This window comes from Oncorhynchus mykiss, chromosome 11 (assembly GCF_013265735.2).
Source record: "Oncorhynchus mykiss isolate Arlee chromosome 11, USDA_OmykA_1.1, whole genome shotgun sequence".
Lineage (NCBI taxonomy): Eukaryota > Metazoa > Chordata > Actinopteri > Salmoniformes > Salmonidae > Oncorhynchus > Oncorhynchus mykiss.
Window position 1 is genome coordinate 26,145,088 of NC_048575.1, and position 25,607 is coordinate 26,170,694.

The 25,607-nt window shown below is 42.8% G+C and overlaps 1 protein-coding gene across 4 annotated transcripts in view; it reads left to right on the forward strand.

The window, feature by feature from the left end:
* Positions 1–25,607, forward strand: part of LOC110535542 (partitioning defective 3 homolog) — a 542,091-nt gene that overhangs the window by 286,243 nt on the left and 230,241 nt on the right. For all 4 annotated transcript variants that reach the window (XM_036935238.1, XM_036935240.1, XM_036935237.1 and 1 more), the window contains exons 12-13: positions 7,503–7,691; positions 9,952–10,122. In XM_036935238.1, the coding sequence (XP_036791133.1) occupies positions 7,503–7,691; positions 9,952–10,122 (360 nt within the window). The remainder of the gene's footprint in view (positions 1–7,502; positions 7,692–9,951; positions 10,123–25,607) is intronic.

Below are 25,607 nucleotides of genomic sequence, written 5' to 3' on the forward strand. Positions count from 1 at the left end.
TTTGATTCAATGAGGAACACAATCTCTGGATTTTGTGTGTCCCCAGTGGATGTGAGGGGGAGGTCTGTTGGGTTGGTGGGTCCTGTGTTGTCTGTCCCATTGTGGTGTTGAGGTTGTGGTCCGAGTCTGAGGTGGGCTGTTCTGCTGGCTTGTCTGGGAGAGTGTCCTGCTCCCTGTCACACCTCAGCTTTCTGACCTCGTCCTTCAGTGTCATGTGTGTCTCTTTAAGTTCTCTCCCCTCAGTCCGTAGAGCAGCCAGCAAGTCTCTCTGCCCCTCTCTTTTAAGTCTCTCTCTGCCCCTCTCTTTAAGTGTCTCTCCCCCTCTCTTTAAGTATCTCTCCCCCTCTCTTTAAGTCTCTCTTCCGCCCTGTTTAACTGTCTCTCTCCCGCTCTCTCTCCCCCTATCCTCAACTCTCTCTCTCCCCCTCTCCTCAACTATCCCCCCCCCTCAACTATCTTTCTCCCCTCTCCTTAACTAACTTTCCCTCTCTCTAAAACTCTGTCTCTATCCTACTTTCTTCAACTCTCTCTCTCCACTTCTCCTTAACCCCCCACCCTCTCTCCCACCCTCTCTCCCTCTCTCTAGAAATCTCTCATTCCTGTTTTTTCCCCCAACTCTGAAGAAAAACCTGTGCCATCGATCAGTGTGAGCTCCGTGGATTCACTCCAGTGTTTTACTATAGCACTAAGCCTTCCTCTCCTGCTGGGATTGAACATGGCCATTCTCCTTTAATGGGCCAGGATATTTAACTGATATTGTGTGTTTGAAGCAGTACAAAATGGTCCCATGTCATTTTCTCCCCGTAAATGTTTTCACCAGCTAGATGAGTTTCTGCCTCATTGTTATCAGGGCTTTTAGACTGTTGTTTTTTTTGTATTGCAATCACAGTGCCAAGTTGGGTTCAGAGTCACACACTCACGCACTTAAACCTAAAGTGTGCCAGAAGACAATGCCACTCCGTTAACAACTTTCAAACTGTTTCGGAGCGCACCACCTGTTTTCATTTAGAGCTTTTCAACAGCTGTTCCCTATAATTAGGCCTGCCGTTATAATGCCAGAGGAGGGGTTGTGGTGCGTGAGGGCATGGTGGTATTGTACAACTGGCTGATAAACAAAGTCATTTAGGGCAACCTATGAGGACCGAGGACACACTCCTCCTCCCGAAGGAAGGGTCCAACCCGGTACCCACCCAGCCTGTCCGAAGGAGCACACACCCAGCCGGTTGAAGTGTGAAGTCGGACATACCGAGTGCTTTTTCACTCCCCATTAGGTAGAGAGAGCTGTATAGTAGAGTTGTGTTTATAGCCTGTACAGCAGATGTTTAATGCAGGGCTTAATTAAGATGTACCCCAGCCTGTGAATGGAACTGAAAGACTCATGTTTTCATTGTTTGTCACAGACCCATTCTATGTGGGAAAATACCATCATCCAACCCACTCCATTGAAATAGTGGGCAGCATTGAGTGAATTAGAGCACGACCCAGAAACTCCAGTATGTCTGTCGCTTAGATTGAGCTATGCTGCTGTTACACCCTTAGTGCTGTTTGTTGTAAAACTATGCAGACATTCACACGTCCCACCTCGCCATTTGTTATACAACTATACTAGACAGACATGTTGATTGAGCTTCCTTCCACCACTTTACCATCCCGATCCCATTTCATTAAAACTGGCTTAATTCATCCAACATGGTCCATACATTAAGCCTGGTGCAATAATATCCCTATAGGTCAAGCATGTTTACTTCTAATCCTGCCCCCCCCCCCCCCCCCCCCCCCCCCAGGGTCTCAAGCTACCCATGCCCTCATTAGTCTAGGTGACTAAATCCATTCTTCTTTGTGTGGGGTGTGCCCCAACCAGCACACTGGGGATGCGTTCCAAGTAGCACCCTATTCCCTACATACTGCTCTATGTTTGACCAGAGGGAACAGGATGCCGTTCTCTAGTTCTGTGTTTGTTTTAGGTCTTATTGCACCTGAATAGTCCTGATCCGCATTAAGCCAAAGGTGTTTGATAGTCACCCATTATCAGCCTACTGTCGTCGAGTAGAGAAAGAAACAGAGCAAAGGGGAATTTGTGTTACAATACTACTTATCATGCATGGGCCCTCTTTGCAATTACATCCTTGACTGATTTCTTTTTAGGCTTTGAAATTCATTTTCAATGACCTTTATGTCACCAAATTTGGTCGTGTGTGTAGAAAAGTTTCCAGGGCTGCTCATTGTTTCAAGCGGTGGTGTGCAGAAAAGCCTTTGAGGTGTGTGAAAGGGGGAGAGGAGAATGTTTCTTCATTCACTTTTCTCTTTCTTTGGTTCTATATTTCGCTCTCCTTTTCTGCGCTCTTTCCCTCACCAAACACACACGCACATATTCTAACCTTAACCATAAACCCCATAGAAATAGCATTTGACCTTGTGGGGACTAAAAACCCCACAACACACCCTGTTAGCAAGTGACAAACAGCAAGGTAGAAGAAAGACAACCCCCCCCCCCCCCCACACACTTCGTATGCAGGGGGCTCTGGTACGGTGGACTGCTCTTGTTTCCACTCTGATCCCTCCTATGTTCCCTCCTCTATCTCTCCTTAGACGATATCATTTACCCTCTCCTCTAGGACAATGGGACTTAATGAATGCACGCCACCCATGCTGACTATTCATTATTAATAAAGGACCCACAGCACATAATGGGCTGCGGCTGGGTCAATCGTTTATAGAGGAATGGATGGCAGCCAGGCAGGTTGTTCTTCCTGTGTGAAGGAATGGCTGTGTCTAGGACTAGACTGGTGCACAAGGACCCAGTGTAGCGACTTGACTACTAGTGTTGAGAAGCAGTGGACTCTACTGAAATACATATGACATAGAATACCAGCGCCGTATGTTAGTGTTACCTATTGGTGTAATAGTAATCGGTGAAACACCACAAGAGATGCTGTATTGACTTCACAGCTTAGCTTTGAAATAACCTGACACCTTGGGACCTATTCAAGCGTTATGTTGACTTATTCAACTGCTCTTACCCCAGTGCAGTTACCCTGTGTTTTATTCAGGAACATCCAGAGATCTCTTTTGATGGATTAGAGCACTTTTTGTTGAGCTGTGTTCCCTTCACTCACATCAGGGTGGAGCTGCTGTCAGCTGGCTTGAAAAACTCAGTTGTCTGCCAGCGCTTGTTCCTAGCTGATGTAAATGTTACAATGCTTCTCTCTCTCATTCACTTACTCAGCCTTCCCTTCCCGGAATACAGATTGTGTGCGAGCGAGGATGATTATTGCATTGTCATTTTGCAGAGGACACAAAAAGTGGTCCTCTAGCCAATTATGACCGCTTTAATTTATGGCATCTAATATATTAAACAGCTGAGCTAAAAGCCTCTCTGGGGACATAACAGTAATTTAGCATTTAAAAAAAAAAAACTCTTCATTAATAATAAAGACGTAGTTTGACGAATGTTGGTAATTTATCCAACTAGTTCTGATTGTTTTTGAAAGCATAGTATTTTTTGTATATTGTTGCCATGGTCACGTTGTCAACAAGGACACATTGATCGTAGCATAAAGAGTTGAGTTAAAGTCTCGGGGCTTGTCAGAGCACAGCTGATTCAGATTGGCCCCGTGATGACAGATGATAGAAAACTCTAAACTAAAGGTTAATGGCTGGGTTACTGTTTGTTTGAATCAAACTAAAGCCTTGGCTGCATTCTGTATAACTTTGAATAAGGCCTATGAGATCATGTTATACTGAACCATTATGAGCTGGGGGGTTTGAGCCCTGAATGCTGATTGGCTGACAGTCGTGGTATATCAGACCGTATACCACGGGTATGACAAAACATGTATTTTTACTGCTCTAATTATGTTGGTATACATTTTAGAATAGCAATAAGGTACCCCGGGGGTTTGTGGTACAGTATATGTCCGGACCTCTGGCAGTCTCTATGGGGGTGCCACAGGGTTCAATTCTCGGGCCGACTCTTTTCTCTGTATATATCAATGATGTCGCTCTTGCTGCTGGTGTTTCTCTGATCCACCTCTACGCAGACGACACCATTCTGTATACTTCTGGCCCTTCTTTGGACACTATGTTAACAAACCTCCAAACGCGCTTCAGTGCCATACAACACTCCTTCTGTAGCCTCCAACTGCTCTTAAATGATAGTGAAACTAAATGCATGCTCTTCAACCGATTGCTGCCCGCACCCGCCCGCCCGACTAGCATCACTACTCTGGACGGTTCTGACTGTGGACAACTACAAATGCCTAGGTGTCTGGTAAGACTGTAAACTCTCCTTCCAGACTCACATTACCAATCTAAAATGAAATCTAGAATTGGCTTCCCTATTTCGCAATAAAGCCTCCTTCACTCATGCTGCCAAACATACCCTCATAAAACTGACTATCCTACCGATACTGGACTTTGGTGACGTCATTTACAAAATAGCCTCCAGCACTCTACTCAGCAAATTGGATGTAGTCTATCACGTGCCCTCCGTTTTGTCACCAAAGCCCCATATATTACCCACCACTGCGACCTGTATGCTCTCGTTGGCTGGCCCTCGCTACATATCCGTCACCAAACCCACTGGCTCCAGGTCATCTATAAGTCTTTGCTAAGTAAAGCCCCGCCTTATCTCAGCTCACTGGTCACCATAGTAACACCCACCCGTAGCACGCGCTGCAGCAGATATATTTCACGGGTCATCCCCAAAGCCAACACCTCGTTTGGCCGCCTTTCCTTCCAGTTCTCTGCTGCCAATGACTGGAATTAATTGCAAACATCACTGAAGCTGGAGACCTATATCTCCCTCACTAACCATAAGCATCAGCTGTCAGATCAGTTTACCGATCACTGCACCTGTTCATAGCCATCTGCAAATAGCCTACCCAACTACCTCATCCCCATATTGTCATTTATTTTTGCTCTTTTGCACCCCAGTATCTCTACTTGCACATCATCATCTGCACATCTATCACTCCAGTGTTAATGCTAAATTGTAATTATTTAACCACTATGGCCTATTTATTGCCTGATCTCCCTAATGTGTGTGGTGGCAACCAGGTGAGGAGTACAAAGACAAGTGTGTCTTGCCTACAGTCAAGCATGGTGGTGGGAGTGTCATGGTCTGGGGCTGCATGAGTGCTGCCGGCAGTTCATTGAGGGAACCATGAATGCCAACATTTACTGTGACATACTGAAGCAGAACATGATCCCCTCCCTTCGGAGACTGGGCCGCAGGGCAGTATTCCAACATGATAACGACCCCAAACACACCTCCAAGACGACCACTGCCTTGCTAAAGAAACTGAGGGTAAAGGTGATGGACTGGCCAAGCATGTCTCCAGACCTAAACCCTATTGAGCATTTGTGGGGCATCCTCAAACGGAAGGTGGAGGAGTGCAAGGTCTCTAACATCCACCGGCTCTGTGATGTCGTCATGGAGGAGTGGAAGAGGACTCCAGTGGCAACCTGTGAAGCTCTGGTGAACTTCAGTATTGTCACATGAAAAGATATACTCAAATATTTACAAAAATGTGAGGGGTGTACTCACTTTTGTGATATACTGTATACCACGGCCAAGGGCTGTATCCAGGCACTCCGTGTTGCGTTGTGCATAAGAACATGCCTTATCTGTCGTATATTGGCCATATACCACACCCCCTCGTGCCTTATTGCTTAATTATACTATCACATGCGGTAGAGTAAAGTAGTCGAGGACAAATAACTACTTTCTGCTGGTAGTGAGGAAGGATACTTCTCTCTCTCTACCTGACCTGTGCCCACTCCCTATCACCTTGCTGTAGGCTATGAATAGTGATTTCCTGACATGGTCCTCCAGTGGTGGTGTGTAATGGAAGGGCTGTGTGTTGAAATGTACTGTGATTAGAAGGATTCAGGGGCCTGTATTTACTTTGGGTCCAGTCATCCAGTTCATGGTCCAGAGGGGCTAGGGGGGCACAGCTGAGGAATGACTGGGGAATAGGGTCTCTCTTACACACACACACACACACACACACACACACACACACGCAAAGGATGATTGTGGAATAGGGGCTCTCTTACACACACACACACAAACACACACGCGCACACACGCACACAGGAATACGGTGTCAGGCCACGCTAGGTGTTGAAAAAAGCTTCATGCACCTGAATGCACCACTGCATCCTAATAACTCAGCCGCTGAAAACCTGCTTTGCTCTCACTCAGCAGCTGTGAAGGGCAGACACCTGGCTTTTCTGTGTGTGTGTGTGTGTGTGTGTGTGTGTGTGTGTGTGTGTGTGTGTGTGTGTGTGTGTGCGTGCAGAGCAATACTTTCATCAGTAGTGTTATAGGGGTCTTGGAGCATGGGTCCCAGGGTTGATTGCTCCTGTTGTTTGCATTATTTCCCATAATAGACTAGCCATGGCTATATCTGCAAGCCACACATGCGTACTCACACACGACAGCACATGATGAAGGCTTCATATCCCTCACAGATCACACTTTTCACCATTCATTCAATAACACCCCTCAAATGTATTCACAGTATTGAACAAAGAAAGGTCATAGCAGTACTCCATGCCTCTTTGTTTTATCATTCGCCAAACTTTTATTGGTTTTAAATGAAAAGCTTTTTTTTCATCTTCAGAGCCATACTAGCGGCTGCAGATTCCTCTGCACACACTAGTGGTTAGTATGCATGAGCGGTCCTGATATTAGGTGAAATCCTTTTCATATTCAAGACAAGCTCTCTTCCTGTCCGTCACAATGAACCATATTCTGTCATGCACAGAGAAATATCATTACTGTCTTTTTTGATGTCGCAGGTGTTTTCCCTCCGACCTCTCGTTCCCCTTCACTCCCGTTCACTTATCTGTCTGAAAGAAAGGAAGAAAAAAAATAGCAATTTGTAATGCCCTTAGTTAGCAAAAGCCTTTGATTTTTACGCCTGTCCTTTTAAAAATCTCCTTCCATAAACATTCGTAGAGAAGGGAGAATAAATTGAGTTTTGACACCCGTTTTGGTCGAACGTCTTCCAGTCTCAGTGGGTTTTAAACAGGTTTCACCCCCAAAGCAGTGTGAACACACTGAGACTAAACGCTAATTTGAACCTCTCCTTTCTTTGAAAATGAACTCTTAACAAAACATCCCACAGAACATCAGATCACATAATGTATAGGTTGGACCTCAAACGCCTGACGAGAGATCATCTTCTAAAGATGCACGGTGTGGACGTCAAAGGGAAAACGCTGTTGTTTGAGCATACAATTGATACCTGGTGTTTTCAAAGTAGCTTTGATCCTGGTTCTCACACAGAGAGAGCTTATGACTGTGACAGCGAATTAGCGGCCGTCTCCTAGACAGTAAGGAAAAATTACAATGACAGCCACAATAAGATACGAGACACACTCATCTCGCCCTCTTTTTTTCGCCCTCCTCTCATCTCTCTCTCTCTCTCTCTCTCTCTCTCTCCATATTGTTTCTTCTCTACCTATCCACCACCCTCCCCTTCTCCTTAAAGAAGTCAGAAGAAGAGGACCTGGTGTTGACCCCAGATGGTACCAGGGAGTTCCTGACCTTTGAGATCCCTCTGAGTGACTCGGGGTCGGCAGGTCTGGGGGTCAGCGTCAAGGGAAACCGCTCCAAGGAGAACCACGCCGACCTGGGCATCTTTGTCAAGTCCATCATCAACGGAGGGGCCGCCTGCAAGGTGAGGATCCCACATCCTTGTGTTCCATGGTTGATACATATACATGATAAATAAACCCTAATAAATGACCATTCAAATGTTTACCTTTGAGTTATTTAGCAGACACTCTTATCCAGAGCAACTTTCAATGAGAAATTAGGGTTAAGTGCCTTGCTCAAGGTCACACCAGCAGATTTTTCACTGGGATTTGAACCAGTGACCAGGCTACCAATGTCTGCGCTCCTCAAAGGAAATGCTCATGAGGTGCAGTAAGAATGAATAATGACTGTATTCGACTTCTGTTATGTATTGTCCTGTATTATCTAGTCTCCAATAGTTAGTTCATTACTCTGATTCACTTAAAGAAATTGTCAAGATTACATGTCCTTATCATTATGCGTTGTAAAACAGGTCAATTTACGCACACACATATATATGTGTGTGTGTGCGTAAATTGACCTGTATATATATATATATATATATATATATATATATATATATATATATATATATATATATATATATATATATATATATATTCATATATATATATTCATATATATAAATATATATACAGGTCAATTTACGCACACACACACATATATATATATATATATATATATACACAGTGCCTTGCGAAAGTATTCGGCCCCCTTGAACTTTGCGACCTTTTGCCACATTTCAGGCTTCAAACATAAAAATATAAAACTGTATTTTTTTGTGAAGAATCAACAACAAGTGGGACACAATCATGAAGTGGAAGGACATTTATTGGATATTTCAAACTTTTTTAACAAATCAAAAACTGAAAAATTGGGAGTGCAAAATTATTCAGCCCCCTTAAGTTAATACTTTGTAGCGCCACCTTTTGCTGCGATTACAGCTGTAAGTCGCTTGGGGTATGTCTCTATCAGTTTTGCACATCGAGAGACTGACATTTTTTCCCGTTCCTCCTTGCAAAACAGCTCGAGCTCAGTGAGGTTGGATGGAGAGCAATTGTGAACAGCAGTTTTCAGTTCTTTCCACAGATTCTCGATTGGATTCAGGTCTGGACTTTGACTTGGCCATTCTAACACCTGGATATGTTTATTTTTGAACCATTCCATTGTAGATTTTGCTTTATGTTTTGGATCATTGTCTTGTTGGAAGACAAATCTCCGTCCCAGTCTCAGGTCTTTTGCAGACTCCATCAGGTTTTCTTCCAGAATGGTCCTGTATTTGGCTCCATCCATCTTCCCATCAATTTTAACCTTTTTTTTTTTTGATGCTGCCACCACCATGTTTGACAGTGGGGATGGTGTGTTCAGGGTGTTGAGCTGTGTTGCTTTTACGCCAAACATAACGTTTTGCATTGTTGCCAAAAAGTTCAATTTTGGTTTCCACTTTTTTTCCACTTTTTATGGATATCTTTAAGAAATGGCTTTCTTCTTGCCACTCTTCCATAAAGGCCAGATTTGTGCAATATACGACTGATTGTTGTCCTATGGACAGAGTCTCCCACCTCAGCTGTAGATCTCTGCAGTTCATCCAGAGTGATCATGGGCCTCTTGGCTGCATCTCTGATCAGTCTTCTCCTTGTATGAGCTGAAAGTTTAGAGGGACGGCCAGGTCTTGGTAGATTTGCAGTGGTCTGATACTCCTTCCATTTCAATATTATCGCTTGCACCGTGCTCCTTGGGATGTTTAAAGCTTGGGAAATCTTTTTGTATCCAAATCCGGCTTTAAACTTCTTCACAACAGTATCTCGGACCTGCCTGGTGTGTTCCTTGTCCTTCATGATGCTCTCTGCGCTTTTAACGGACCTCTGAGACTATCACAGTGCAGGTGCATTTATACGGAGACTTGATTACACACAGGTGGATTGTATTTATCATCATTAGTCATTTAGGTCAACATTGGATCATTCAGAGATCCTCACTGAACTTCTGGAGAGAGTTTGCTGCACTAAAAGTAAAGGGGCTGAATAATTTTGCACGCCCAATTTTTCAGTTTTTGATTTGTTAAAAAAGTTTGAAATATCCAATAAATGTCGTTCCACTTCATGATTGTGTCCCACTTGTTGTTGATTCTTCACAAAAAAATACAGTTTTATATCTTTATGTTTGAAGCCTGAAATGTGGCAAAAGGTCGCAAAGTTCAAGGGGGCCGAATACTTTCGCAAGGCACTGTATATATATATATATATATATATATATATATATATATATATATATATATATATATATATATATATATATATATACCATCAGATCACACCCTTCTCTTTTGTGTGGTTGATCAGGATGGCCGACTGAGAGTCAACGACCAGCTGATTGCCGTCAATGGCGAGTCGTTGCTAGGGACACCCAACCAGGATGCCATGGAAATGCTTCGCCTGTCCATGTCGACGGAGGGCAACAAACGAGGGATGATCCAACTCATCGTTGCCAGGAGGGTTGCCAAGAGCAACGAGGTAATGAATGCACCATTGTGAGACTCTAAGTTCATTCCCTGTGTGTGTGTGTGTGTGTGTGTGTGTGTGTGTTAAGCTTGTAATCAATTCCATTTCAATTCCAGGCAATTCAGGAAGTACACAGAAATTAAAATTGAATTCAAAGCTTTTCAATGGTGAATTTGGTTTACTCTCAGAATTGACTGGAATTGAAATTAAATGGACCTCATCCCTCGTGTGTATGAATGAAATGCTAGAGAACTAATTGTCTTTATCATGAAGAGCGGATGTTTTAATTGTTTGGCCTTAGCTGAGCTTCATAGGTTGATATTAGGGGTATTGGGAATGAAAGAGTTGATCTCTTTCCCCCGCTCCTTTACTGCTTGTGCTGCTTGACTCGTCAGACAGACGAGTTGAGTGTGTGAGAACGAGAGAGGGATGAGAGAGGGATTGATGGATGGACCACTTGTCTGCTTTGAATGATAAACAAGGGCCTTGAATGATAAACAATTGCTTTATGATTGACTTTTACCTTGCCACCTATCTCTGTCTATCGCCCTCCTTTTCTTATCTCTGTCTATCGCCCTCCTTGTCTTATCTCTGTCTATCGCCCTCCTTTTCTTATCTCTGTCTATCGCCCTCCTTTTCTTATCTCTGTCTATCGCCCTCCTTTTCTTATCTCTGTCTATCGCCCTCCTTGTCTTATCTCTGTCTATCGCCCTCCTTTTCTTATCTCTGTCTATCGCCCTCCTTGTCTTATCTCTGTCTATCGCCCTCCTTTTCTTGTCTATCGCCCTCCTTTTCTTACCTCTGTCTATCGCCCTCCTTTTCTTATCTCTGTCTATCGCCCTCCTTTTCTTACCTCTGTCTATCGCCCTCCTTTTCTTACCTCTGTCTATCGCCCTCCTTTTCTTATCTCTGTCTATCGCCCTCCTTTTCTTATCTCTGTCTATCGCCCTCCTTTTCTTATCTCTGTCTATCGCCCTCCTTTTCTTATCTCTGTCTATCGCCCTCCTTGTCTTATCTCTGTCTATCACCCTCCTTTTCTTATCTCTGTCTATCGCCCTCCTTTTCTTATCTCTGTCTATCGCCCTCCTTGTCTTATCTCTGTCTATCGCCCTCCTTGTCTTACCTCTGTCTATCGCCCTCCTTTTCTTATCTCTGTCTATCGCCCTCCTTGTCTTATCTCTGTCTATCGCCCTCCTTTTCTTATCTCTGTCTATCGCCCTCCTTGTCTTATCTCTGTCTATCGCCCTCCTTGTCTTATCTCTGTCTATCGCCCTCCTTGTCTTATCTCTGTCTATCGCCCTCCTTGTCTTACCTCTGTCTATCGCCCTCCTTTTCTTATCTCTGTCTATCGCCCTCCTTGTCTTATCTCTGTCTATCACCCTCCTTTTCTTATCTCTGTCTATCGCCCTCCTTTTCTTACCTCTGTCTATCGCCCTCCTTTTCTTACCTCTGTCTATCGCCCTCCTTTTCTTGTCTATCGCCCTCCTTTTCTTACCTCTGTCTATCGCCCTCCTTTTCTTACCTCTGTCTATCGCCCTCCTTTTCTTGTCTATCGCCCTCCTTTTCTTACCTCTGTCTATCGCCCTCCTTTTCTTACCTCTGTCTATCGCCCTCCTTTTCTTGTCTATCGCCCTCCTTTTCTTACCTCTGTCTATCGCCCTCCTTTTTTTATCTCTGTCTATCGCCCTCCTTTCCTTGGTTTGGTTATTTGAGATAGCCAGAGAGACACCTTCAGGAGCTCTACTACCACCATGCAAATCTTCACAGCAAAGATCCAATTTTGATAATCTAACTCTTCTCTGCTTTCGGACCCATTGCATATGGTTGACTTAACAATGTGGGGCGCTATGATATGGCGAGAGCCACTTCATTGGTGGATGATTGGCAGACAGAGGCAGACACAGCCCACCACAATGTGCAGATAGGAAGGTTGGACTTTGAGAAAGAAAGTGAATTAAAGTGAGGAGTTGTTATCAGGCTGAAGCAGAAGTTGAGAGGATCGAAAGCAATTCAGCCTGTGGAATGCCCTAGCCCAGATATGGTTTTGATAGGTGCTGCTGGCTTTCGGAAATATCAAAAAAGATCAAGTCCCGTCACTCAACCCTGAATCTATTTATGTTTCTCTATTAACCAGCAGTCGAGCTGCTCTCATAACATCTTAAAAAACGAATTTATCTTTCAGAATACATTTCATTGGCTTTGAAGTGGTGAAGCAAATATATTATGTTGGTATCTATGGGGAGATGAATTGATATGGGAATGGGCTGATTATGGAGATGAGCTGGTTTTATTCAGCGGTGAAGTACTCGTCGTTGAAGTGTGTGTGCGTGTTTGTTTTGTATGTGTGTTCCAATCCCCTGCAGCCTCTGATTCGAGATCAGCTTTGATTAGTGTTGGTGTGAGGATGATTGGTGCCTCTGTCCTGTGGTCCTTGAGCAGACTTCCTGCTGGGAAACTCTTCCCTCATCTGCCCTTCGTCTGTCCCCCCCACGCACACACACACACACACACACACACACACACACACATTCCCCCTCACCCCCCTAACCCTTCTCCCACTCACTTTCCCTGGCCAAGGACACTTGTCCCTCCTGGGCCCTCCAAGATCCAAGGTCGCTCCTATCAGTCCAGACAGTCAAGTTTCAAGTTTTAATGTCACGTGCACAGTGTAATACCTTTCTTGGAAGATCGAAACCAAACAATGCAGTAATCAATATGAATGTAGTACTAAACATAACACAAGGTAGAACAAAAACACACAAGAAATACAACATAAAAAACGAGAACTATATAAACGGTCAGTCAGTTCCAGTACCATATTTATGATGTGCAGGGATACTGGAGTTATAGAGGTAGATTAGTACAGTACCAGTCAAAAGTTTGGACACACCTACTCATTCCATGGTTTTCTTTATTTTTGCTATTTTCTACATTGAAGAATAACTATGAAAGATTAAATAACACACAACCATGTGGTAACCAAAAAAGTGTTAAACAAATATATATATATTTGTTTTAGATTCTTCAAAGTAGCCACCCTTTGCCTTGATGACAGCTTTGCACATTATAGGCATTATCTCAACCAGATTCATGAGGTAGTCACCTGGAATGCATTTCAATTAACAGGTGTGCCTTTGTTAAAAGTTAATTATTAGAATTTCTTTCCTTCTTAATGCGTTTGAGCCAATCAGTTGTGTTGTGACATGGTAGGGGTGGTATACAGAGGATAACCCTATTTGGTAAAAGAACAAGTCCATATTATGGCAAGAATAGCTCAAGTAAGCAAGAGAAACGACAGTCCATCATGACTTTAAGACATTAAGGTCAGTCAATCCGGAAAATTTCAAGAACATTGAACGTTTCTTCAAGTGGAGTCGCAAAAACCATCAAGTGCTATGATGAAACTGGCTCTCCACTACAGGAACGGAAGACCCAGAGTAACCTCTGCTGCAGAGGACAAGTTAATTAGAGTAACCAGCCTCAGAAATTGCAGCCCAAATAAATGCTTCAGAGTTCAAGTAACAGACACATCTCAACATCACCTTTTCAGAGGAGACTTTGTGAATCAGGCCTTCATGGTCGAATTGCTGCAGAGACTTAAAGAAATGTGAAGAAACACAAGCAATGGACATTAGACCAGTGGAAATCTGTATTTTGGTCTGATGAGTCCAAATTTGAGATTTTTGGTGGTGACACTGTCTGTGATTTATTTAGAATTCTTGGCACACTTAACCAGCATGAATACAACTGTATTCTGCAGCGATACGCCATCCCATCTGGTTTGTGCTTAGTCAGATTATCATTTGTTTTTCAACAGGACAATGACCCAACCTACCTCCAGGCTGTGTAAGGGCTATTTGACCAAGAAGGAGAGTGATGGAGTACTACATCAGATGACCTGGTCTCCACAATCACCCAATTACAACCCAATTGAGATGGTTTGTGGAGAGTTTGATCACAGAGTGAAGGAAAATCAGCCAAAAAGTGCTCAGCATATGTGGGAACTCCTTCAAGACTGAGAGAATGCCAAGAGTGAGCAAAGCTGTCATCAAGGCAAAGGGTGGCTACTTTGAAGAATCTCAAATATAAAATATATTTTGATTTGTTTAACACTTTTTTGGTTTCAACATGATTGATGAGTTTTGATGTCTTCACTATTCTACAATGTAGAAAACAGTAAAAAATCAAGAAAAACCCTTGATTGAGTAGGTGTCTCCAAACTTTTGACTGGTACTGTGTATCATCATTACCAAGTGCCTCTCACATTGTAACCTCCTCAAGAAGTTCTACATCTGCACCATCAAGAGCATCTTCACTGGCTGCATCCCCACTTGGTATGGCAACTGCTCAGCATCCGACCGCAAGGCGCTAGAGGTTAGTGCTTACAGCCCAGGACATCACTGGGACCAAGCTCTCTGTCATCCAGGACCTCTATACCAGGCAGTGTCACAGGAAGGCGCTAAAAATTGTCAGACTACAGCCACCCAAGTCACAGTCTCATATCTCTGCTACTGCAAGGCAAGTGCTACTGGAGCCCCAAGTCTGGGACCAAAAAGCTCCTGAACAGCTTCTACCCCAAAGCCATAAGACTGCTGAACAGTTAATCAAATGACTCCCTGGACTTTCTGCTTTTCACCCCCCTACCTACATGTACATATTACCTCAATCAATCACCTAATCAAACCTACATGAACATATTACCTCAATCAATCACCTAATCAAACCTACATGTACATATTACCTCAATCAATCACCTAATCAAACCTACATGTGCATATTACCTCAATCAATCACCTAATCAAACCTACATGTACATATTACCTCAATCAATCACCTAATCAAACCTACATGTACATATTACCTCAATCAATCACCTAATCAAACCTACATGAACATATTACCTCAATCAATCACCTAATCAAACCTACATGAACATAGTACTTCAGTCAATCACCTAATCAAACCTACATGTGCATATTACCTCAATCAATCACCTAATCAAACCTACATGTGCATATTACCTCAATCAATCACCTAATCAAACCTACATGTACATATTACCTCAATCAATCACCTAATCAAACCTACATGTACATATTACCTCAATCAATCACCTAATCAAACCTACACGAACATAGTACTTCAGTCAATCACCTAATCAAACCTACATGTGCATATTACCTCAATCAATCACCTAATCAAACCTACATGTACATATTACCTCAATCAATCACCTAATCAAACCTACATGTACATATTACCTCAATCAATCACCTAATCAAACCTACATGAACATATTACCTCAATCAATCACCTAATCAAACCTACATGAACATAGTACTTCAGTCAATCACCTAATCAAACCTACATGTGCATATTACCTTAATCAATCACCTAATCAAACCTACATGTGCATATTACCTCAATCAATCACCTAATCAAACCTACATGAACATATTACCTCAATCAATCACCTAATCAAACCTACATGAACATAGTACTTCAGTCAATCACCTAATCAAACCTACATGTGCATATTACCTCAATCAATCACCTAATCAAACCTACATGAACATATTACCTCAATCAATCACCTAATCAAACCTACATGTACATATTACCTCAATCAATCACCTAATCAAACCTACATGTGCATATTACCTCAATCAATCACCCCAACTACCTCGTCCCCCAGTACACTGACTCGGGACCGGTACTCCTTGTATACAGTATAGCCTGTATATAGCCTTGTTATTGTTATTTTATCATGTTACTATTTTATTTTTTATTTATTTGCTAATTTTCTTACTTTTTAACCGCATTGTTGGGAAAGGGCTCGGCTCCTAAGTAAGGATTTCACGGTAAAGTCTGCACTTTTTGTATTTGGCGCATGTGACATTTGATTGGATTACAAAATAGAACTTGTTCTATCATACCAGTCATTGCATAGTTCCGACTGATAACTAGGACTGGCACATAGTTGAGGGAGTGTACTTCTGACCCATATACAGTATTAAAGTAATGTGATTGGTCATTGGGAATTTATGTTTGACGCATTATAATTTAATCAATGCTTCAGAGACTTTGGCAGCATCCCAAATGCCACCCTATTCCCTGTGTAGTGCACTACTTTTGACCACAGCTCTGAGCCCTGGTCCAAATAACTGCACTACATAGGGAATAGGGTGCCATTTGGGATGCTGACTTTGTAATTTCCTTCTATTAATATATTGTCACGTGTTCAATGCAATTACATTCTTGGAAAGTCAATTCAATTAATTTTTATCAGGACTTTAAAATGTACTCATCCTATTCATGTTCCTTTGGTATTAATTATGCCATTTTATAACGATGTGTGTCATCACGTCAGCAAATAAAAACAGATTTAATTAATTGCGCGTTGCATGACCTTTATTCCAAGTCACAAATGGAAGTCAATATTCAATATAATAAAGTTGTGAAAAGTTTTATTTCACATGGATGAGCTTTTTGTTATTAGCATGTAATACTTGCATCTTCAATTTCATTTACACACCAGGACAACAGAGCCACTGCAGTGTGTGTGTGTGTGTGTGCGCGCGTGCATTTAGTTTGTGTGTGCCTGTGTGCGGGCGGGCTTTTCTGTGTTATCAAAGCATTCTTTTTTTTTGCAAAGCCCTCATGCGTTTGGCTCTGCTCATATAAATGAATGTATATCCTCATATTATCATGCTTATCCATTTATCATAATCTTCCTCAGAAAGCGACAGTCAGAGCTGACGTCAACGTGTCTCTGAGAAACGCTTGTTGTTGCTGTTCACCTCAAGTTAAAACTTGTCTGAAAGTATTCAGTCATGTGATGGAGAGGCTTGTGAGAGTAATATTCCACTGCCTCCAGCGTAATTTGGCGGGAAATCAGAGCTGCTGACTGAGGTCTGGGATTGGCACCAGCACAAAAACATTTGTGAGGGGCGGTAGGGTATTGTGTGTGTGTGCATGAGCGTTCTTTTTATTTAGGGTTTCTTTCCTGCTGCTTTGAGTCGAGAAAGGTCTGATTCCTATTTAGATATGTTTTGCCTTCCAGAACTATAAACAGACTCATTTATTTTTGAAAATGCTTTCCAGTTCTTCGCGGTGCCAAACTTTTTGTAGCTGATGTGAAGTGTACCACAGCGAATGTGTGTGCATCCATGCGTGAATCCGTGTGTGTGCACTCACTGATGTGTCGGTGAGCTGGCGACCTGCAACACTCTGCCTTCCCCTTCCTGGTCAGCTTTCTTTTGTCGTTGTTTTGTGCGACACTAAATCACTACAGTGGTCATAACAGCTTACCAAGCCAGCCTCATCAAGGTGCTTTACAAGCCAAACTTGACAAAAGTCTGCCAAAAGCAACCAGCTCCACAGCCGGCCCGCTCATTAGGCAGGATTATGCGGCCACCTAAGGCGGCAGATTGACGACGGCGGCCTTTTCTGAGCTCAACTGACCAAGACACACCTCCAACAACAACACATAACACCTCTCCGGGGTGCTTCTGTCCAAATAATGATCTAACATAAATCATATAGAAGATATAGCATCTGGTGGAAAGAGTATGTGGCCTTCTCTGTAGCCTACAGCCTGGAGATCAAATGTAATGACAATGTAATGAGACTTTTTACATCTTGCAGGTTTCTCTGATCAAATAGCCTCACCTAAATGGCACCCAATCAAACAGACAAATGCGCTGACATGTTGACAAACAACATCGTCTTTAAACAGGACAGGTCAAAGTGAAATGGACAATCAGGATACTCCCAACGGCTGTCCACGAGTTTCATCCCGTGGGCTAAATTGTCATGATCAGTGGTTTCAACTTTTTATCCATGCATTTTTTTGATGAGCTGATCATAGTGAAAAAATAACATTCTGTTGCATTTCCCGCTATGTAAACACATTGCAAATAGGCTCAGGATACCTCCTCCTGATGAAGTTAGGTAGCTGATATTCAGAGCTTAAATAGCCCAAATTGATTGGTCACAGGAATCAGGACTAATAAAGCCAACTCAACGGCCTGTTTTACAAACAGCTGGGCCTACCGCATGGATGGACATTCATAAAATTCCATTGCAGTCCGACATGGTAGGCTACTCTCCAGTAAGCACGGACCCGACGCCAACGTCTTTTGGACATCTTTGTACGGTCCGTACCGCCCATCTTTTTTATTGGTGTTTTACAAACTCTAGGCCTAGATGGGCATTCCTAAAATGACATTTCAGCTGACACTGTATGCCAGGGTTAGGCAACTCCAGTCCTCTGGGGACTGATTGGTGTCACACTTTTCCCCCAGCCCCAGCTAACACACCTGACACCAATAATCAACTAATCATGATGTTAAGTTTAGAAAGCAATTAGTTTCATCGGCTGTGTTGACTAGGAATGGGGGAAAAGTGTGACACCGCTTCGGCCCCTGAGGACTAGAGTTGCCCATACCTGCTGTAGGCAGTAAGCACGGACTGACGCTGACTCATTTTGGACATCTTTTTTTAGTCCTGTCCGGACCAGTCTTGATTTTTTTGTGGGGTGGGCATTCTATGTTTTGTTTTCTATGTTTCTTTATTTCTATGTGCTGGCCGGGTATGGTTCTCAGTCAAGGACAGCTGTCCAGCTCTGTCTCTGATTGGGAATCATACTTAGGTAGCCCTTTTTCCCTCCTTTCAGTGTGGGTAGTTATCTTAGTTAGTGGCACTATAGCCCTGTGAGCTTCACGGTTGTTTTCTTCGTTTGTTGTTTTGTTGGCGTCATTTTCTAAAATAAAAGGAACATGTACGCTCACCACGCTGCACTTTGGTCCACTTCTTTTGACGGCCGTGACAGTAGGCCTTGAAATACATACATACATTGACATATTTATGTCGAATAGCCTATCAGAAGCTTCTAAAGCCATGACATACATTTCTGGAATTTCCCAAGCTATTTAAAGGCACAGTCAACTTAGTGTATGTAAACTTCTGACCCACTGGAATTGTGATACAGTGAATTATAAGTGAAATAATCTGTCTGTAAACAATTGTTGGAAAAATGACTTGTGTCATCCACAAAGTAGATGTCCTAACCGACTTGCCAAAGCTATAGTTTGTTGACAAGAAATTTGTGGACTGGTTGAAAAATGAGTTTGAATGACACCAACCTAAGTGTATGTAAACTTCCAACTTCAACTGTACCTATTTTCAACTTTTTTTCAGAACTGAATATGAACCTTATTTCAAATAGGCTCATTATAGAACCTAAATTGAACCTAGCTTAAACATCTGGAAAAATATATATTTTTGACATATTTTCAATGTAATTTTGCTTACTTGGGACTATTCTTGTAGGGACAGCCATTTTTTTGGCCTCGCCTATGGCGGCAGAACAACCAGGACCTGCCCTGACCAGCACACTTTTAGAGTTAAGGCAGCCTTCATATTATGTTAACAATATGTTTTCTACATCTCACCTGTTCTGCTCTGTGCTACGTTTTACTTACTGTACCATCCATATTGTACTATTTTTAAACTGCAGTATTTAAAATAGGCATGCCCACAGAATGGGACGTGCTGCTTATGTAAATTCATGAAGTGGAACATACAGCCTTAGGATGCTACTCTACCCTCTCTCCGCAATTGTTTCATTTATTGAAATGAAGATATTTCTATTTCCAACTTTCACTTTCTTTAGTTTCTGCGTGTCTCAGCAGAGTCCAGTGTCCCTGGAGGCAGAACATAAAAAATATATGTAAAACATTTCCTTCTCTTGACCACATGAAAGCCTTTCGGAAACACCACTCTTTCTCTCAATTATGTAAATATCATTTGGAAGAAGAAACTGCTACACTGGCCTATTCTATTCAAACGACCTGAGTGACGCATTGTGGGTAATCGCTAGGCTATACCCCACACCCTCTGTAAGCTGAGTCATGTTGAGTAAGCACAAAATGATAAAAAAATATATGTGTATTTTGAAAGGGAGAGAATCAAGGAAGCTGAACTTAACTAAGATCATTTTTTTGTTAACGTGTGCCCCATTAAATCAGTTAGGATTGTACACCAAATGTGTCCGTGTACATAGCATCGGACAAAGCTTTGGCCTCTCTACCTTTTTGAAGGCTATGAGGAGCTTCACTTACTGGTCAAGACCAGTCAGGTCCACTGGGAAGCCCTGGGCCATCATCTGATAATGGGAGGATTCAGATGCCCTCTGCATTATAGATGAGCTACAGTACAGCAAGTGTGCGTCCCAAATAGCACCCTATTCTACATACAGTGCAATATAAAGGGAATATGATGCCATTTTGAATGCAGTCCCACCACATCAGGGTAGAATGGGAGACCTAGCTACTCTGCTCCTATCATGTGGCTTCATGTCATACATGAAGAAATAGAGGACAGGATACCTGCTGAAGAAGCCCTGTTCCTTCCACCATGTTGCTGTGTATTACAGATACTGAACAGAATACATTTGAGCTTACATTGAAGAGGGGAGCTAATGGAAAAGGGCCCTTTACATAACAGGACATGAACTGTCCCTTTCTGCATACCAATGACTGTCCAGACATGTCCAGATGGGATTCAGCACGAGATCGTTGATGTGAGTTGACATTGTGAAGGAGGTGGCTTGGCTAACAGAAGAACCACGGCCCTGTAGACAAGAAGAGAGCAGGCTTGATCAATATGGCTTCAGAGAGAGATCAATCAGTCTGAATCTGCCTGGCACAGTAAACTATGGTTTTATTAGCATTGAGCTGACCGTCCATCCGCTGCGGATGGGGATGGGGACACAGTCTTACGACACTAATGCATTTAGATGCGTTCCCCAAAGAAAAGAGGGGGGGGGGGGATATAGAGAGATGGAGGTAGAGAAAGAAAGAGAAAGAAAAGAGAGAGGTAGATTTGCGTCTGACCTTTCCCTTAACGCTGTAATGTAATGTTATGGGGAGGGATTTGAGGCCCCATTAGATGATGACATGGGGATCATGACAACCACTTAGCGTGATGTCATAGTAGATCAGAATGATTCATGTTGGAGGATAACAGGAAGAGAAGGGAGGGAGTGTTGCATGATGGGAGATTACTCTTTATTATGAACTGGGTAAATGTGGGAAAGTAGATAGTGGAACTACAGAAACACAACTCTGCACCTCCTGCAGGGCCATTCAACCGCAGCTGGTACCAGCAGACTAACTAATTTAGGACCAGCGACGGAAACTCAATTGGTCCAATTCAGAGAATAATTTATTGAATCAGGTGGTTTAGTGGTGTAGCTGAGTGCAATGGCGGACTGTATGGGTAACGTGTTATATTAGCTCTCAGTTCAGCTCATTTCAGTTCAACTCTGTTCCGTATGAACTCAAAAGGGGTTATTCTATTAATTCTTTACCATGATCACTTTGAACACACGCGCGCACGCACAAATTTGTATTTTATTTTTAAGACATGTATACAACTTTTCATACCACCTGAACACTGTTTATTTCCCTTAAACTCGCTTTATGACAACTTTTACCCAGCTATAGTCACATACAGTACAATGTTTACAATCAATACAGACAGGGGGAATGGCAATCTCCTGGAAACACGGGCAGTGGTATTGAATGCAGCAGAGGTAGAAAGGGAGAGAGGGAACACCTGGGAGGATAAGGCTTGAGGCAGATGAAGGGATGAGGGGAAGCTAATGAGACGGAGGTAGCCACTGGAGACTTAGGTTGGTAGGTGTGTTGGTTGTTTGGTCCAAAGGTGGGTAGGATGCTGCAGTTTAAAGACTGTAATTACTAACAGCATCATGGGTAAAATTGACTGGATGATGGCCACATGAACAGGCTAAGGGCTAACCGTAAAACTATACATGAACAGGCTAAGGTCTAACCGTAAAACCATACATGAACAGGCTAAGGGCTAACCGTAAAACCATACATGAACAGGCTAAGGGCTAACCGTAAAACCATACATAAACAGGCTAAGGGCTAACCGTAAAACCATACATGTACAGGCTAAGGGCTAACCGTAAAACCATACATGAACAGGCTAAGGGCTAACCGTAAAACCATACATGTACAGGCAAGGACGTTAGAGTAACACGCTGCCTTGTCATCAAGGGGCAACTTTTCCCTGTCTGTGCATGTGTGTTCCGTCTGTCATCCGGTGGGAATTTGGTGAACTCCCGACGAAGCTCTCTGTGGGCGAATCAGTAGCCTTCCTTCACAGCCGGATAATCCAGTCTGGAAATGAGTAGATTAAGAGAGATTAAGAGATGGTGAGAGCTGCTGGTAATACCACTAAAAAGCACACTGGTTTACTCACTCACTCAAACTCCCCCTCACACATACACATACAAACACACCTGTGCACAGACTCCTTTATGCAGGCACGTACACACACACACACACCCGTACACACACACACACACACACACACGCAGACAGACAGACACAGTCGCATGCACCTCCCCCCAGACTAGCTACTGTACATATGAAGCCTGTTTAATCAATTCTCAGTCTCTCTGTCCTCTATGACGCCTGTCCGTACGTTATTCATTAGCTCTGAGAAGTCGGCCCTTTTCTCAGCCTGTGACTGTGTTTTTATAAGCCTACCAGACCGCACTCTCACCAGATTGAAAAACAAGAGAGTGAAACCAATACAATACGTCCTCTGTTGTACCATTGAAACCTTCTTGAGACCAATTCATCCTGGACCAGGCTTTATTAGAAAGGATTGTAATTGCGTTAACCCCTTCCTTTGCGCGCCGCCGCCAATCATTCCATTTGCAGTGCGCTTATCAAGCCGAGGCTAGATAAAGTCCTCAGCTCCCAACTTCATTAAATTTCATTTATATTAAACAGACCAACCATGATAAGTCTCTTCCCCCGCCTGACCCAGCCGTCACCATATAGACCCGGCACGGCTGTGCTACCCCAGCAGACTACAGAGCTGACCCAACGGCACTGGTCTGGTCCTATAGACAGCACGGGTCTTTCTTCCTCTGCAATCCTCTCACATTTGTTTCTCTATTTGTTTTCTTGAAGAATCTCCTCTTCTCTGGTTTCTGTTGCTTTTGGCCCGTGGTCAGTTTTGTGTCATGATACATCCATATTTGCAGGTCTGGGGTCAGTTCAGAGCTTGGTTCCTCTCTATTTTGTGCTCTCCTGCTGTCTCTCTCTCTCTCTCTCTCTTGCTTCTCTCTCTCTTTTGCTTCTCTCTCACTCACTCGCCTCACTCTCTCGCTTCACTCTCTCGCTTCACTTTCTCGCTTCACTCTCTCGCTTCCGTCTGTGTGTCTCTCTCTCTCTCTCTCAATTCAATTCAATTCAATTCAATTCAAGGGCTTTATTGGCATGGGAAACATGTGTTAACATTGCCAAAGCAAGTGAGGTAGACAACATACAAAGTGAATATATAAAGTGAAAAACAACAAAAATTAACAGTAAACATTACACATACAGAGGTTTCAAAACAGTAAAGACATTAAAAATGTCATATTATATATATATATACAGTGTTTTAACAATGTACAAATGGTTAAAGGACACAAGATAAAATAAATAAGCATAAATATGGGTTGTATTTACAATGGTGTGTGTTCTTCACTGGTTGCCCTTTTCTCGTGGCAACAGGTCACAAATCTTGCTGCTGTGATGGCACACTGTGGAATTTCACCCAGTAGATATGGGAGTTTTTCAAAATTGGATTTGTTTTCGAATTCTTTGTGGATCTGTGTGATCTGAGGGAAATATGTCTCTCTAATATGGTCATACATTGGGCAGTAGGTTAGGAAGTGCAGCTCAGTTTCCACCTCATTTTGTGGGCAGTGAGCACATAGCCTGTCTTCTCTTGAGAGCCATGTCTGCCTACGGCGGCCTTTCTCAATAGCAAGGCTATGCTCACTGAGTCTGTACATAGTCAAAGCTTTCCTTAATTTTGGGTCAGTCACAGTGGTCAGGTATTCTGCCGCTGTGTACTCTCTGTTTAGGGCCAAATAGCATTCTAGTTTGCTCTGTTTTTTGTTAATTCTTTCCAATGTGTCAAGTAATTATCTTTTTGTTTTCTCATGATTTGGTTGGGTCTAATTGTGCTGTTGTCCTGGGGCTCTGTAGGGTGTGTTTGTGTTTGTGAACAGAGCCCCAGGACCAGCTTGCTTAGGGGACTCCAGGTTCATCTCTCTGTAGGTGATGGCTTTGTTATGGAAGGTTTGTGAATCGCTTCCTTTTAGGTGGTTGTAGAATTTAACGGCTCTTTTCTGGATTTTGATAATTAGTGGGTATCGGCCTAATTCTGCTCTGCATGCATTATTTGTTGTTCTACGTTGTACACGGAGGATATTTTTGCAGAATTCTGCGTGCAGAGTCTCAATTTGGTGTTTGTCCCATTTTGTGAAGTCTTGGTTGGTTGGTGAGCGGACCCCAGACCTCACAACCATAAAGGGCTCTCTCTCTCTCTCTCTGCTTGGAATTAATCTGTAACAGATCTGTTGGAGGGCCAACTCGTACTGTATTCCCTGGGCATAAAGAATCAACTCTGTGTGTGTTTGCGCATGCGTGTGTGTGTGTTGGTGAAACAGGGCCCGGCTGTTGTCTTTGGAACAGGCTCTGTTCTCTAACCAGTCGCACGTGGTTCCCTCACAGGTGACTGCCAAACAATGCTACAGTATTTTCTCCCTCTCTTTTTTTCTCCTTCTCTCTTTCTCTGATATGTTTGTGGGAAATGATATTTTATTCTCTGGGGCCATAATGCATCACAGAACATTCCCACCATAGCCTGTACAGTTTTACACTGTTTGTGTTCTAAATGACACCCTATTCCCTACATAGTGCACCACTTTTGACCAGAGCCCTATGGGTCCTGATCAACAGTAACACACTATACATGGAAAAGGGAGCCATTTGGGACACAACCTGTTGACAAGGACAGAATGGTTGTAGGGGAGAGTGGGGTAAGTTGCGCCAAAGGCATAAATTGAGGCTCCCTTTTTTTTTTAGGAAACCATACACAAAAAGTATAATTTGACCACATATTTAGGAAGAGGTCATCATTCCATGGAGTTTGTGAAGGAAGAAACCACATGGAAAAAGTGGTAAGCAAGTTAGGTCCAAAAAACGGATTTTCACCAAGTCAAATGAATCTATTACGTTAGAGGTTTCACAATGCTAAGTAGATCGTTTTAAGATTGTTCTATACATCAGTTTATACTCAATTTACCCCATACCCTGCCAAGAGACCACTTGTTTAGACAAGCTATGTTTTCAAAACTGTAATGTTTACACGAATTAGGATTATTTCCAGGGATGTACAACACTCTGAAATATATATAGATATCTTTGTTAGAAAGAATACTATATTTCCATTGACGGAGTGATGCTGAATATATAATGTTTCTCAACTTACCCCACTCCCCCCTAACATTGATGACTGGAAACACAAGACTCATGAAGTCTAGTGTTTCTTATTAGGTCCAAGCTAAAACCCTACAATGTAATTTCTTAACTGTCACTCAGTAATAGGGTTGTGTT